Source organism: Mustela nivalis (assembly GCF_964662115.1).
Source record: "Mustela nivalis genome assembly, chromosome: 1".
Lineage (NCBI taxonomy): Eukaryota > Metazoa > Chordata > Mammalia > Carnivora > Mustelidae > Mustela > Mustela nivalis.
The window spans coordinates 10,783,924-10,797,902 of NC_139020.1; the positions used below are offsets into that span (position 1 = coordinate 10,783,924).

At 42.9% G+C, this 13,979-nt stretch overlaps 1 protein-coding gene across 13 annotated transcripts in view; it reads right to left on the reverse strand.

Moving 5' to 3' along the window:
- Nucleotides 1–13,979, reverse strand: part of ITSN1 (intersectin 1) — a 223,017-nt gene that overhangs the window by 131,478 nt on the left and 77,560 nt on the right. For all 13 annotated transcript variants that reach the window (XR_014309746.1, XR_014309747.1, XM_082723504.1 and 10 more), the window contains exon 5: nucleotides 6,185–6,345. Coding sequence is in view for 11 of the 13 variants with exons in the window: in XM_082723504.1 (XP_082579630.1) it covers nucleotides 6,185–6,345 (161 nt within the window). In the remaining 2 variants the exon portion in view is untranslated. The remainder of the gene's footprint in view (nucleotides 1–6,184; nucleotides 6,346–13,979) is intronic.

Here is a 13,979-nt window from a genome sequence, read left to right on the forward strand (position 1 = left end):
TCATGTGCTTCCTTTTTCTACATACCCAAATAATTTTTTGTCTTATTAGAATTTATCTTAGTGTTGGTTTCTCCAGGCTGATATTCTCAAGCACGTGAAATCCTCTTTCAAACACAGTTTCAAATCCTTTATGTCCAGGAAGTTGTCTTCAACTAGTCTTTGCCATTTGTTCTCGTCCCTTGCTTCGGTCTTCTTCTTTAGGGACTCCATCTCCCTTTATTTAATTTCCTTTGCCTTCAATACGGGTCACTTTTCCTCAACTCCTTATTATCTCTTGTTCAATCTGTTTTCATTCTTGAAAATCATCCTCTTCACCTTCGGTTTCTCTTGCGATAGTGTCTCTGGAGTGGCTTCTAGTTTGGTCTCCATTTCTGAAATGACTTTTTTCCCCCCTTTCTGCTTCTTTCCTGAGTTCTGTCGCCTTATTTCCACAGCTTTAAAATTCCGATTGTGTTGGTCTTCCACGACTTGTGTCATTTTCTTAGTATTTTTTAGCTTTGGAAATTGCAGGTTACTGGGGTGCCATCACTGTTCATGGGGCGTTAGTCGGCTCTTTATTCTCCTTTTTCTAATAATAACTTTGTGTGGGATCTGACCTTGCCTGATACTGCCCGTCACTCATTTTTATGTGCGCCTTGCTTCCTGGGATTTCCAGCCTCTGTTCTCCACCCCCACGTTGGTCTGGACCTTCTCCTCCTGTGGTGTCTGCGTCGCTGCCCTGCTCAACTGATTCCACCCCCAGTCATTTCTCCACAGTGTGGGGGGTTTGTCACAGGTAGAAGCTTTATTGGGCCAGCTTTTAAAAGTAGCTGCTATGAAGATCATCATCTTCTTGCCAACTGACAACCTTTACTAAATGAGTATTTTCTAAATATTTCTGAAGAAATAAATCTGCCAGAGGCTGTGTTTTGTAACCATCTCTCTTGACTGTGCTAAATCTTAATTCCTGGGCACCTGGGTGGCTTAGTGGGTTAAGCCTCTGCCTTCGGCTCAGGTCATGATCTCAGGGTCCTGGGATCGAGTCCCGCATCAGACTCCACTCTTCCCCCCCCCCCACCTACTTGTGATTTCTCTGTGTCAAATAAATAAAATGTTTAAAATCAATCAATCAATCAATCTTAATTCCTGATATTTTCCCACCTCTCTTCAACCATTGGGTTTTCCCTCTCTCTTTTAAAAATCCAGGGGCAGGGCGCCTGAGTGGCTCAGTGGGTTAAAGCCTCTGCCTTCGACTCAGGTCATGATCCCAGAGACTGGGATGGAGCCCCGCTTCAGGCTCTCTGCTCGGCAGGGAGCCTGCCTCTCTGCCTGCTTGTGATCTCTGTCAACTAAATGAATAAAACCTTTAGGAAAAACAAAAATTAAAAATAAAAATAAAAATCCAGGGGCACTTCCCATCCGGAACACACCAGCCTTGGGAAGGCTGACAGGCTCTTCCAGCGGTCTCTCTTCACAGTCAAACTCTCCCCTCTTCCAAGCCTCCAACTAGGCTTTTGTCTGTACCACTCCAAAGAAACCGCTTTTCAAGGTCATCTTGCCAAATCCAATCACTGTTCTGTCCCATTCTTCCTCATTCTCACAGAAGCAACTCAAATAATAGAACGCTCCCTCCTTGAAAATGTTCTTGGCCACTGGGCAACCCGCCTCCTCTTGCTTCTTCCCCTTTGACTACACCTTTAAACGTCACAGCACGCCGAGGCTTGGTCCCAGGTCTTCTGCCTGCTCTAACTACACATTCTAAGATATTTCATCCAGTCCCAGGGCTTTTAATGCCACGCATATTCCAATTCTCCCAGAGCTGATGGTCTCTCTTCTGAGATCCAGACCCATGGATTCACCTGCCTCCTTGGAAATCCACTAAATCTCTCAAACCTAATGAGACCAAAGCCTGATATACTTTTCCTCCAAAATACAGGATACAATGAGCCTAACCCTATTCTATCTTCCACAGATTATCACTACCCATACTGATTATCACTATCATCACCTCTTGCCCACAGCAAAAACCTTCCCCCCCCCCCCCCCGATTTCCCTGATGCTACTTTGGTTCCCCCAGCAACCCAGTCTTCAGATAACAGAAGATTATGTTTTCTAAATGTCTATCTATCTGTTTTCTAAATGTCTACTCTCCTACCTGGAAGTTCTCTGTAGCTTTCCACTGCCCCTAGAAAACAAGTCTGATTCCTTAGTGGTTTTATTAGGCCCTAAACCATCTGGCTCTTGCCCTCCCTCCTTGCCCATAAGGCCTACCAATACCTCAGCCAGTACTGCTTTGCTCTCGTTTTTGTTTCCTGAACATACCAACTTCATTTTTGCCTTAGGACCTTTGTTAATTGCTGTTCCATTTGCCTGGAAGGTTTCTCGCCTTGGTTCTCCACACTCTCCTGTCTAGGTCAGCTCAAAGTCATCTCTCCAAGGAGAATTCTGCCTGATCACTTTCTCCCATCAGTATCTCTATCATATTACCATTTTACAGAACTGATTGCCCTTATCTTGCCCTGAAGCCGTTCATCTACTTGCTTACTTTCCCCGACGTAAAAAGAAGCTTCACAGTAGCAGGAGCCATGATGTCCTGCTTACCAACCTGTTCCCAGTAACTAGGACACACAGTTGGGGTTTAAAAATAATGGTTTAGGGGCGCCTGGGTGGCTGAGTGCATTAAAGCCTCTGCCTTCGGCTCGGGTCATGACCCCGGGGTCCTGGGATCAAGCCCCGCATAGGGCTCTCTGCTTAGCAGGGAGCCTGTTTCCTCCTCTCTCTCTGTCTACCTCTCTGCCTACCTGTGATCTCTGTCAAATAAATAAATAAAATCTTTAAAATAAGTAAATAAATAAATAAATAAATAAATATAATGGTTTAATCTGCAGTGCCTGAGTGGCTCAGTTGGTCAGGAGCCAGACTCTTTTGACTCGGATTATGATCTCAGGGTTACTCCCCGTAAGAGACTCCACACAGGGCATGGGGCCTGGTTAAGATTCTCTCTTTCTCCCTTTGCCCCTCTACACTCTAAAAATAATAATAATAATAATAAAAATAATAATGATGGTTTAATCTAATAAAACCATGGGATCTGGCCAAAAAAAAAAAAAATTAAACAAAAGACAAATTCCCCCTGAAACAGTTGTTGAATATATAGTCAAAAAGGAATTATTCTCTGTGTAATATTCCTTCCTCCACTGAAAGAAAAAGATACCCGGCACACTCACAGAATTTCCTACAATACAACTCGCTACCCTTGGGCAAGTCACAGCACCACTCACTACAACCCCTTTTTCTCTCCGTAACAGAAGAGGTGAACAAAACAGTTGCTAAACCCACAGCTAGCCTTAATTCCATGTGTTAACCGTGCCTCAGCACCCCTGCAGACCATGAAGCGTGGACAGTGCCACACCATGCCACCCCTATGGTTTGGTGAGAATGAACGTGGGAAGAGAGAAGGTGGTAAGGAAACCAAGAGCCTTTGATAAACCGTGTCTGGAGAGGCTCCACCTCCCTTTTTAGGAATGTGGTCTTAAGCCAACTGTTCACCTTCCTGTGTCCTCGGTTCTCTCATTCATGTAACAGGGCTAATAATTTCTGCAGATTTTATAGTTACTGTTGTGACCAAATAAAATACAATACCTGCAGGTATAATATGTAAAAGGGCCAGGAAATGCCTGGCCACATAATTTTTACTATTAACTAGAAAGTAATCATCCTAGTAACAAATGATTTTCTTTTCGAATAGCCACATAAGTAGTGTAAAAAAAAAAAAAAATTATCCTGGGTTAAGCTGAGAGGTAGAACTAGAAATACTAGCAAAGGTCAGGTGTTTGAGCAAAGCTAAGCAAAAACCTGGTTAGGACACACGTACTTTTAACTTCTCTCATGTTCTGCCATTCCCTGGTGATTTGGAAATTATTGGAAAATAATTATTGGAAATAATTAAATTATTAATTATTAATTAACTTATTGGAAATAATTTACTGAGGATGCTGATGTGACGAAAAGGAGGGGGAAGAAAGGCAGTGGAGGAGCCCCGGGCAGGAGCTCAGGACTGGATGGCAGAATGGGGGCTCAGAAATTCCAGGCTCCGGGGGTACATGGCTGGCTCAGTGGGTTAAAGCCTCTGCTTTCAGCTCAGGTCATGATCCCAGCGTCGTGGGATCGAGCCCTGCATCGGGCTCTCTGTTCCGCGGAGAGCCTGCTTCCTCCTCTCTCTCTGCCTGCCTCTCTGCCTACTTGTGATCTCTGTCTGTCAAATAAATAAATAAAATCTTTAAAAAAAAAAAAAAAAGAAAGAAAGAAATTCCAGGCTCCCTTGGAGGAAGGGGCAGCTTACTTAAGTGACAGTGAACCCCTTGGGCAAGCGAGGCCGCAACCTCATGGAAATAAAGCAGCAGTGACTCTAGAGTTGAAAGTCCTGCTGTAGAATGGAATAAGAGAAGACATATTAAATGTTAGAGGGAGAATCACTGACCCCTGGGTTTGAGGGAAAAAGAGGAAATGGGATGCCTCAGGTTATTCGACTCTCTGCCCCCCTGAGGTATCTTCTTGCAGCACCGGAAGGGAAGCCAAAAGAAAACCAAATACCCTTTAGCCGTTTTAACCCACAGGTCCTGACCAAAGGTTGGCTACAAGGACCTTCAGGGAATTCAGAACCATCTGTCCTTCAATAAGCTGGCCAGCTAAGGGCTGAGGGCTGCGAACACACAATGGACAAAGCCAACCAGGGCTCTAGTCACGTGGAGAGGACAAGTCGTCCTCCACCTCCGCTCTTCCTAGCTTTTGCTCCTGTGTGATTTCCTGAGTTTCTCTTTTCTTCTCTTGGATCCCCGGATCCTTGCCTGACCCCAAACCTGCACCCTTCCCTTTATGACCACAAGTCTTGTGATTAAACATCACCAAAACAAAGGCAATGCACAGTTTGTTTTTAAGAGTAAATCTATTCAGTAAAACCACAGTTATGTCTTTATCTCAGCTTATCATTAATTATATCAGAGACAACCTGCACTGCTACGGTCTGCCCCCTTCCAAACCTACTTCACCGGATCACCTGTCATCCGGATCTATTAGGAGGAAGAAAGGGAAACTCTAGCCACAACTTCTGTGTTTTGTTAAAACTGTCTAAGAACTTTCTCATGAATCAGATATTAGATCTGATTACTGTAATCTTTAAAGTCTAGGGTGAGAGCAGAAGAAATCAGAACTCTTGGTGATCTTAGTCAATTAATTCCTGATTAGTTTTTAAGAAAAACACCTGGTTAAAAGGTATCTTTTCATGGAGCTGGGTTTTTAGCTGAGATACTGTTTATTTCGTCCTGCTTCTTTTGTTCCAAGGAAGACTTTAATGGGGCCAGTTTCTCAATACTATGAATTTAAAAATATATTGCTAGATACCATTATCCAAAGGAGCTGTTTGTGTGCTGGGGAAAATGAAGCCAAAAGGAAGCATGTGGCATTGTCAAGGGTCAAAGATGTCGTGAGGGCAATGAAAAGAAAATGCAGCGGTAGACCGCAAGTGTATGTGGTTTGCCCCAACAGGCTGAACCTTTGCTTTCGTTTTGTTTACGAGCACCTGTTAAAAAGAAAACCACAGGAACCAAATGGTGTCACTCAGACCAAGTCACCAAACCTGGGACTTAATATCAAACTAATGGCAGAGTCAACCTCTTCCAGCAACACGCGGCCTTAGGCAGTCAGTCATGAATTTTCGGACCAGGATCAGGACCAGTGAGGTCAGCTGTCCTATCCGCCCTCTTCATCGCCTGATAAGAAGCACCCCCCACACACCTATCCCTCCAGGGAAAATGATCTAGCCAGGTACAGTCCTTTCTTTTCTTTTGCTAACAGCTTTCTTGCCCCACCCTCCCTCCTGTAAAACCTTCCATTTCAGACAACCTCTCTGAGCTCCCCTCTAGTGGCTCCACAGGCGGCTACCCCTTCAAGAGCCGCTTAATAAAACCAATGACAACTTCAAATCTACTCAGGTGAACTTCTGTTCTTTAACACATGCTAGGGTTCCAATGTGAATATGGTCTTCTCCTCCAGCATTATCTGCCTGCACAGGACCAGGACCATCATTTTTCGGACCCAACTACCTCCTAGAATACCACAAGGCTACAAACAGAAAAGGGGAAAAAGAAGAAAAAGTATTTTTAGGGTCTACAATGAAATATAGGAACCAAGTCCATTTCAGACTTACCAAAGGCTGGTGTGCTAGAAATAGCAACGGGTTGCTGTTTCATGACAGGGGGAAGTGAGGAAGGGAGTTGATACCCTTGCAGCTTGAGTTTGATGAGTTTCATAGCTATGGAAAACTCGACTTGATCCATTCGTCCGTCATTGTTCATATCAGCTAGCGCCCTGCAAACCAACATCAAAGGCGAAGAATGACTCTGACCATAAAAGGGCCTTTCCTAAACCACCCTTCCTACCCACACCAGTCAGCTACCTTCATCCTGGGGCAAACAAAAGAGAAGAAATCCAAGCAGACCAAATGGAACCAAAACTTGTTGACCAAGCTACAGGGAGTAACCTGGGAATACTGGCAAGGCTTTGTATAAAAGTAAAATACTTTCTACTGTGTTATGCTTGACTTAAAGGAAACAGGAGGTAATTTTCAGTCTGAATGCCAGGATATGTACTTTGGATATCAAATGGGATTCTTTTTGAGATGGGGAAAATGTTCTAGAATTAGATAGTGGCCATGATTGCACAACTCTGTGAACACAGTAAAAACCAGTGAATTACACATTTAAAAGGGTGAATTTTGTAGTGTAAATTATGTCATAATAAAGATGTTAGGGGAAGGGGCACCTGGCTGGCTCAGGGTCATGAGTTCATACCCCACGTTTCCCCTAAAAAGATGTCCGGGGGGAAAATGTCAGAAAACAGAGTTTATTTCTACAGATACTCGTCTAGACAGCACCAACTCCTCTGTGGGGTTCTACCAACCTTCCCATGGAGACTATGCTACGATATAGTTCTACAACCTTTAAAGCTGCGAATATTAAATGAGCTTACAACATTTAAAAATGGCTCAGGGGGCGCCTGGGTTGCTCAGTCATGAACCGTCTACCTTTGGCTCAGGTCATGATCCCAGGATCCTGGGATCCAGGCCCACATTGGGCTCCCTACTCAGCGGGAAGCCTGCTTCTCCCTTGCCCACTCCCCATGCTTATGTTCCCTCTGTGTGTCTTTCTCTGTCAAATAAATAAATAAATTTTTTTATAAAATGGAACTCAGAAATGGTCAAGTGTAACTTGCAATGAGTGTTTTCCTCCCCAGGATTTCTTTTTTTTTTTTTTTTAATTTAATTTTAGTAGATTTGACAATGCTATGTTCAGTTTCGGTGCAATGTGCTTTAATGCATATTCTCTCAAATAAGCTTAATAAGCAAAAAAGGTTTTTGCAAGTGGGAACGACTTTCATGCAAACCACAACTGTGCATTTTGACAATTAACCTCTTTTTAAATTTTTAAAATTAACACATAATGTATTATTTGATTCGGGGGTACAGATCTGTGATCATCAGTCTTATACAACTGTACCCAGCAGTCACCACAGCACATACCCTCCCCAGTGTCTGCCACCAGCTTCTCCATTCCCCCCACCTCCGGCTCCCTTCCAGCAGACCTCAGTTTGTTTCCTAATATTAAGTCTCTTATGGTTTGTCTCCCTCTCTGGTTTCATCTTGTTTCAGTTTTCAACTCTTCTGCCTGAAAAATGTTCATCCCTTTGGGTACCTGGGTGGCTCAGTCAGGTAAGTGCGTGCCAGCCTTTGGCTCAGGTCTTGAGCTCAAGGACACACTGGGCTCCGGGCTCACCAGGAAGCCTGCTTCTCCCTCTCCTCCCTGTTCATGCTCTCTCGCTATCTGGATCTCTCGCTCTCTCAAATAAATACATAAAATCTTAAAAAAAAAAAAATCATTCAGATTTCATTTCTTTTAGTCTAGATAGTAAAAATGTTAAGAGGGCACCTGGGTGGCTCAGTGGGTTAAGCCTCTGCCTTCAGCTGGGGTCAGGATCTCAGGGTCCTGGGATCTGTCCAGCATTGGGCTCTGTTCACCAGGGAGCCTGCTTCCCCCACCCCATCCGCCTCTCTGTCTACTTGTGATCTCTCTTGCTCTCAAATAGATGAATAAAATCTTTCAAAAGAAAAAAATAAATAAATAAAAATAAAGATGTTAAGATGATTTATTTTTTAAAAAGCGATCTACTTTATTTGAAAAAACAAATTATAAGAACAGCTACTCCCAATTAAATTGCCACCACTAGCCATCTTTTAAATGATCCACATCTACGTAAGTGTCCAAAAAAGACAATTAAGTTTCACAGAAAATTATCCTATATTGCTGGAGTTAACTCGAGGAATGAAAACATAAAACACAATGAAAAGAATGATATACAGTAAAGATTAAAAATCTCTAAAAGCTCTTAAGAGTCAACACTCTTCTTTTGGGAAGTAAGAAAAAGGGATGCCGGGGTGGCTCAGTGGGTTAAGCCTCTGCCTTCGGCTCAGGTCACGATCTCAGGGTCCTGGGATCAAGCCCCGCATGGGGCTCCCTGCTCAGTGGGAAGCCTGCTTCTCCCTCTCCCTCTGCCTCAGCCTGGGGCTCCCCCTGATTGGGCTGTCAAATAAATGAATAAAATAAAAAAAAAAAAAAAAAGAAAGAAAGAGTCATCAAAGTGGGAGATGGGCTACAGAAGCCATGTTTATACCTCAGGTGGGAGCAGACCTCCGCTCTCCTGCAGTCTGTGAGCCCCTTCGGCAAACCCCACCAGTGGAGTCCGAATTCCACTCACCTACCGAGAGCCTGAGGGTCATTGTGCACATGGATCTTGGTCACCTGAATTCGTACATGAACTGATCACTCATACCCTTTGTTAATAAGTTTTCTGAGGGACTACGTGTCTTTTTCTTGTCAGTTTATAAGAGATTGCTGTTATGTGAGGTCTTTGCTGCCAAATTTATCTCTCAATTGTTTAGTTTTTAAAATTTATCATTGGTCTGTGCATAATATCGTTACTGTAAGAAATTCTGTTTTTATACCATATGATTTCACTTACACGTGGAATCCAAAAAACAAAATGAACAAACAAAATTAAACAGTAACAGACTCATAAATGTCAGGCACGGTTACACGCTTGAAACTAACATAATACAACTTTTATGAACTAATCCAGCCTCTTCTCATGGAACTAAGAAATATTTTTGCTATATATTAAAATGTTCACATGAAGTGACCTATTTCTGGATTAACAATTCCCAGTTCAATATGACAGTCATCTGATCAAACTCGCTCCATGGTACAGTCTGGTATCTGGGAAGCCTTTTCCTTTCTTGGGGTGTCTGGGTGGCTCAGTTGGTTAAGTGTCCGACTCTGGATTTTGGCTCAGATCACGATCTCAAGGTCGTGGGATGACGCGCCACGTTGGGCTCCCCACACAGCGCGGCATCTGCTTGTCCGACTCCCTCTGGTCCTCCCTCCACTAGCTCTCTACTCTCTCACTTGGTCTCTCCCAAATAAACAAATAAATAAATAAAATCTGAAAAAAGGATTTTGTTTGGCTATTCACAGATGTTTGTTTTCTTCCCTAGGAATTTTAAGATCATTGATCTATTCTACAAACAACCCGGGCGCCTGGGTGGCTCAGTGGGTTAAGCCGCTGCCTTCGGCTCAGGTCATGATCTCAGGGTCCTGGGATGGAGTCCCACATCGGGCTCTCTGCTTAGCAGGGAGCCTGCTTCCTCCTCTCTCTCTCTCTGCCTGCCTCTCTGCCTACTTGTGATCTCTCTCTGTCAAATAAATTAAAAAAAAAAAAAAATCCTTATTCTACAAACAACCCTACGGGGAACCAAGCTGCCACTGCATTAAAGAGCCCACCAAAGACAATAGCATGTCCATCTATTCAAGTTTATAAACATTTCCTTTAATAAGATTAGATCACTTTGGGAGTACCTGGGTGGGTAAGTCACTTAACTGTCAATTAAGCACCAGACTCTTGATTTTTGGCTCAGGTCACGATCTCAGGGTCATGGAATGGAGCCCAGTGTGGGACTCCCCACTTAGCAAGGAGCCTGCTTGAGATTTTCTCTCTCAATCTCCCTCTGTCCCTGCTCCTCCACACTCTCTCTGTCTCTTTTTTAAAATAAATGAGTAATAAATCTGTTTTTAAAAAGGATTGATCAGGGGCGCCTGGGTGGCTCAGTGGGTTAAGCCTCTGCCTTCGGTTCAGGTCATGATTTCAGGGTCCTGGGATGCATCGGCTCTCTGCTCAGTTTATAAGCTTTCCCCTCTCTCTCTGCCTGCTGCTCTACCTACTTGTGATCTCTCTCTCTCTCTGTCAAATAAATAAAATAAAATAAAAAGTCTTTAAAAAAAAATTAAAAAGGATTGATCACTTTTTTATGTAAGCAATTGCTTTTTGTAATTTTTTAAAAGATTTTATTGATTGATTTACTGAATGAGAGAGAGAACGCAAACAGGGAAGGGTCAGAGACAGGAGAGAGAGAATCTCAAGCAGGCTCTACACTGAGCCTGGAGTCCCATGCAGGGCTCGTTCCCAGAACCCTGAGATCATGAACCGATCCAAAACCAAGAGTCAGGCACTTATAACTGACTGAGCCCCCTAGGCGCCCCAGTTACTTTTCTTATTAAATGTGTTCTTAGGAGTTTTACCATGCCATCACTATTTTAAATGAACACTTGCCCGTTTCTGTATTACTTTTCTTTTTTTTTTTTTAGATTTTATTTATTTATTTGACAGAGAGAGAGAGATCACAAGTAGGCAGAGAGGCAGGCAGAGAGAGAGGAGGAAGCAGGCTCCCTGCTGAGCAGAGAGCCCAATGCGGGGCTTGATCCCAGGACCCTGAGACCATGACCTGAGCCGACGGCAGAGGTTTAACCCACTGAGCCACCCAGGTGCCCCCCGTTTCTGTATTTCGGTGCTTACTTCCAACACAGAAAAATTCTGATTTCAATAATCATTTATGCTATAATCAGCTATCTTACCAAACTTCTACAAGTATTATTTTTTTAACCTACAATCACTTAGGTTATAGCTAACTATACTATTGCATAACTAGCAAAGAAGAGTTAACTTTCGTTTCCAATATTTATACACTTCCTTTTTTTTGGTTGGTCTTACTGAGTGTAAGACATCATTGAATGTGTGAACATCCCCTAAGATCTGGGTTTCAGTAGTGGGTTGTAGTGTTTCACTGTTTAAATTTTGGTAGCGATCTTTAGAACCTGACATATTTAAAAAGTTTCCTTTCTACATTTTAGGTATGGGGTGTGTGTGTGTGTGTATTTTTTTTTTTTTAACATCAAATGCCTACTCAGCATCTGCTGATCGGATCACACTTCCTTTCATCTGTTGCTATAATACTGAGAGAATGCCTTAACTCTGCACCAAACTGGCACTCATGGCATAAACTCAAGTTGGTCATAATTTTAAATATATTGTGGAATTCTATTTGCTATCATTTTGTTTTGATTTTTGCATCTATATTCATAATTGAGACGGTCTCTGGCTGCCTTATTTTTGTAACTATCTTTCAGGTTTTATAAAAGAAGTTAAATAAGTAAAATGGGAGGATCAACCTTCCTTCTTTTGTTGAGGTTTTTCTAAAAAAGATACTCAGCGATATTAGATGGGTCTCAGGGAAAAGAAAAACTTGCCAACGATCAACATCAACATGCGTGCTTAAAAAAAAAAAAAAATCAAGCAGAGAGATTCTCACTCCCTATCCCCAACACCGCAGCCCCCCAAACACATTTTTCTAAAGAGAAACAAATATCCCATGTGGGATAACGACTAGTTGGAGAAGAGACCTGTACCCTAAGAGTTGAATTAGAAGAATGTCGGGTTTCTAAAAGCCTTCCACTGAATACCTCAGTGGAGAGGAGAGGAGACATGTAATTCTCAAGGTCCTGGTGCTTGACTTTAAGCCACCCACCAAAATCCCACATTTTTTTTTGAGAATCTTGTGTGATTTTTTCTTAAAACCTTTTCTCCTCAACTAACAGAATGTAAGTGTTGGGATTCACTGGTAGTGATAACTCAAAGGGCTTTATGCAAACACAGTAGTTATTTCTACAAAGCTCAGCTTTTTCCCCAACCCCTCTTCCCCAGTGAAAAAGCTGGAACTCTGGAAGACCTGAAATTCTATTTCTGGAGGTTTCTCTGCCCCCAAAAAACACCTCTGTTCTGCCTTCCACTTTCATCTCCCATCTACAGTACACTCATTTCTAATAATCCCCCTGAAAGATAAACTAAAAGCCTAGGAATCTGAAAATTAAATTTAAAAAACCTCCAAAGTGAAAAAATACATACGCAAAAAACAAGCTTAGGTCAAACAATAGCTGTTTATGACTCTTAAAAATGAACTAATCTTGGGGCGCCTGGGTGGCTCAGTGGTTAAGCCTCTGCCTTCGGCTCAGGTCATGATCTCAGTGTCCTGGGATCAAGACCCGCATCGGGCTCTCTGCTCAGTGGGGAGCCTGCTTCCCCCCTTCTCTCTGCCTGCCTCTCTGCCTACTTGTGATCTCGGTCTGTCAAATAAATAAATAAAATCTTAAAAAAAATGAATTAATCTGAAATACGCAGCACACATACGTAGCAACAGGCAGGGCTGAGATGAGAAGGGGACCACAGGTATGCTGATATCTTAAGGGAAAAACAAACCACGTATCCCTCTATGTACTGGAGGTAGGAAAAAGTGCTCCAACTCTAAATGAAGGGAAATCTGGCAACATCTACAGAACTACCCAGGCCTTTACTCTTGGACCTAGCAAATGCACTCATAGGAATTTACTCTGAAGATACACCAGCAATATAAAAATATTTATGCTTTAGTTCATTCACTGGTACATTATTAGAAATAACTGTAACACACACACACACACAAAGAGACTGGTGGGATATACTAAAGGTGTTATCTTCTACAATGAGTACTATGTAACTGTAGGATAAAAAAACCAAAAACAGAGAAAGGCATCTCTAGGGAATGATACCAGTGATTTCCAGAATGTGTTAAGTAAGAAAAGTGAGGAACAAAAGAACATTTAAAGGCGGTAACCTTAAAAATAAGAAGGAAGAGGAAATAATTAAAATATTATTACGGTATTATGAAGTTGCTGTTTTTTCCAGAAGGATGATAAGAAACTAATTCAGGGCACAGGGACAAAGTGCTGGCACGGGAAGGGACACCTCTCTCCGTGCTCCCATTTTGGTACAGTGTTGGCTTTTGGAACCTTGTTAATGTGTGCCGTACTCAGAAATAGAATTAAGTCCACAATTCACAAAAAAGGAGATCCCTAAAGCAAATAAAAAAGGGAAGCTTGTGGTAGGAGCAGGTGGGCAGAGGGAACTACTCTGCATGAGTGGTCAGGAAGTACTTCTCTGAAACCAGAAGGGTAATCAGCCAGCAAGGGGCATTACAGATTACTGGAGGAGGAAGTACCAAGTGCGATGCCCCAGAGGCAAGGAGGAACCTGGTGCATTTCAACAGAGAGAAGGTCAGTGAAACTGGGATACAGAAATGGAGGAAGAGAGAGGTACAAAATAAGAGAAGAGGAAAATAGACGAGGGTCAGCTCAGGTTGGGACTTGGAGCCTAGATAGAACTTTCGGGTTTTCTTCTCAACGGGGAGCTTATAATGGATTTACTTTTTCCAAAGAGAGTGTGGGCACTGTACGAAGAAGGAAATCTAAAGGGGGAAGTATGAGAAAGACTCCAGTAGACAGTAGCAATGGAGACAGAAAGAAATGGCCAGAATGGGGACAAAGTATGTAAATGGAACCAGAAGATGTGTTGATGGGCTGAAGGCGTACGGTGAGGAAAAGAGAGGCACCAAGCGTGGCTCCCAGCAGCTGGACAGATGCCTGATGCCATGCGCTGAGGATGGAGGGGATGAGGGATGGCGGCGAGGGAACAAGAGTCCAGGATGCCTTTTTGGGGAGGGGGATGAATTTGGTAAACTGATCTCG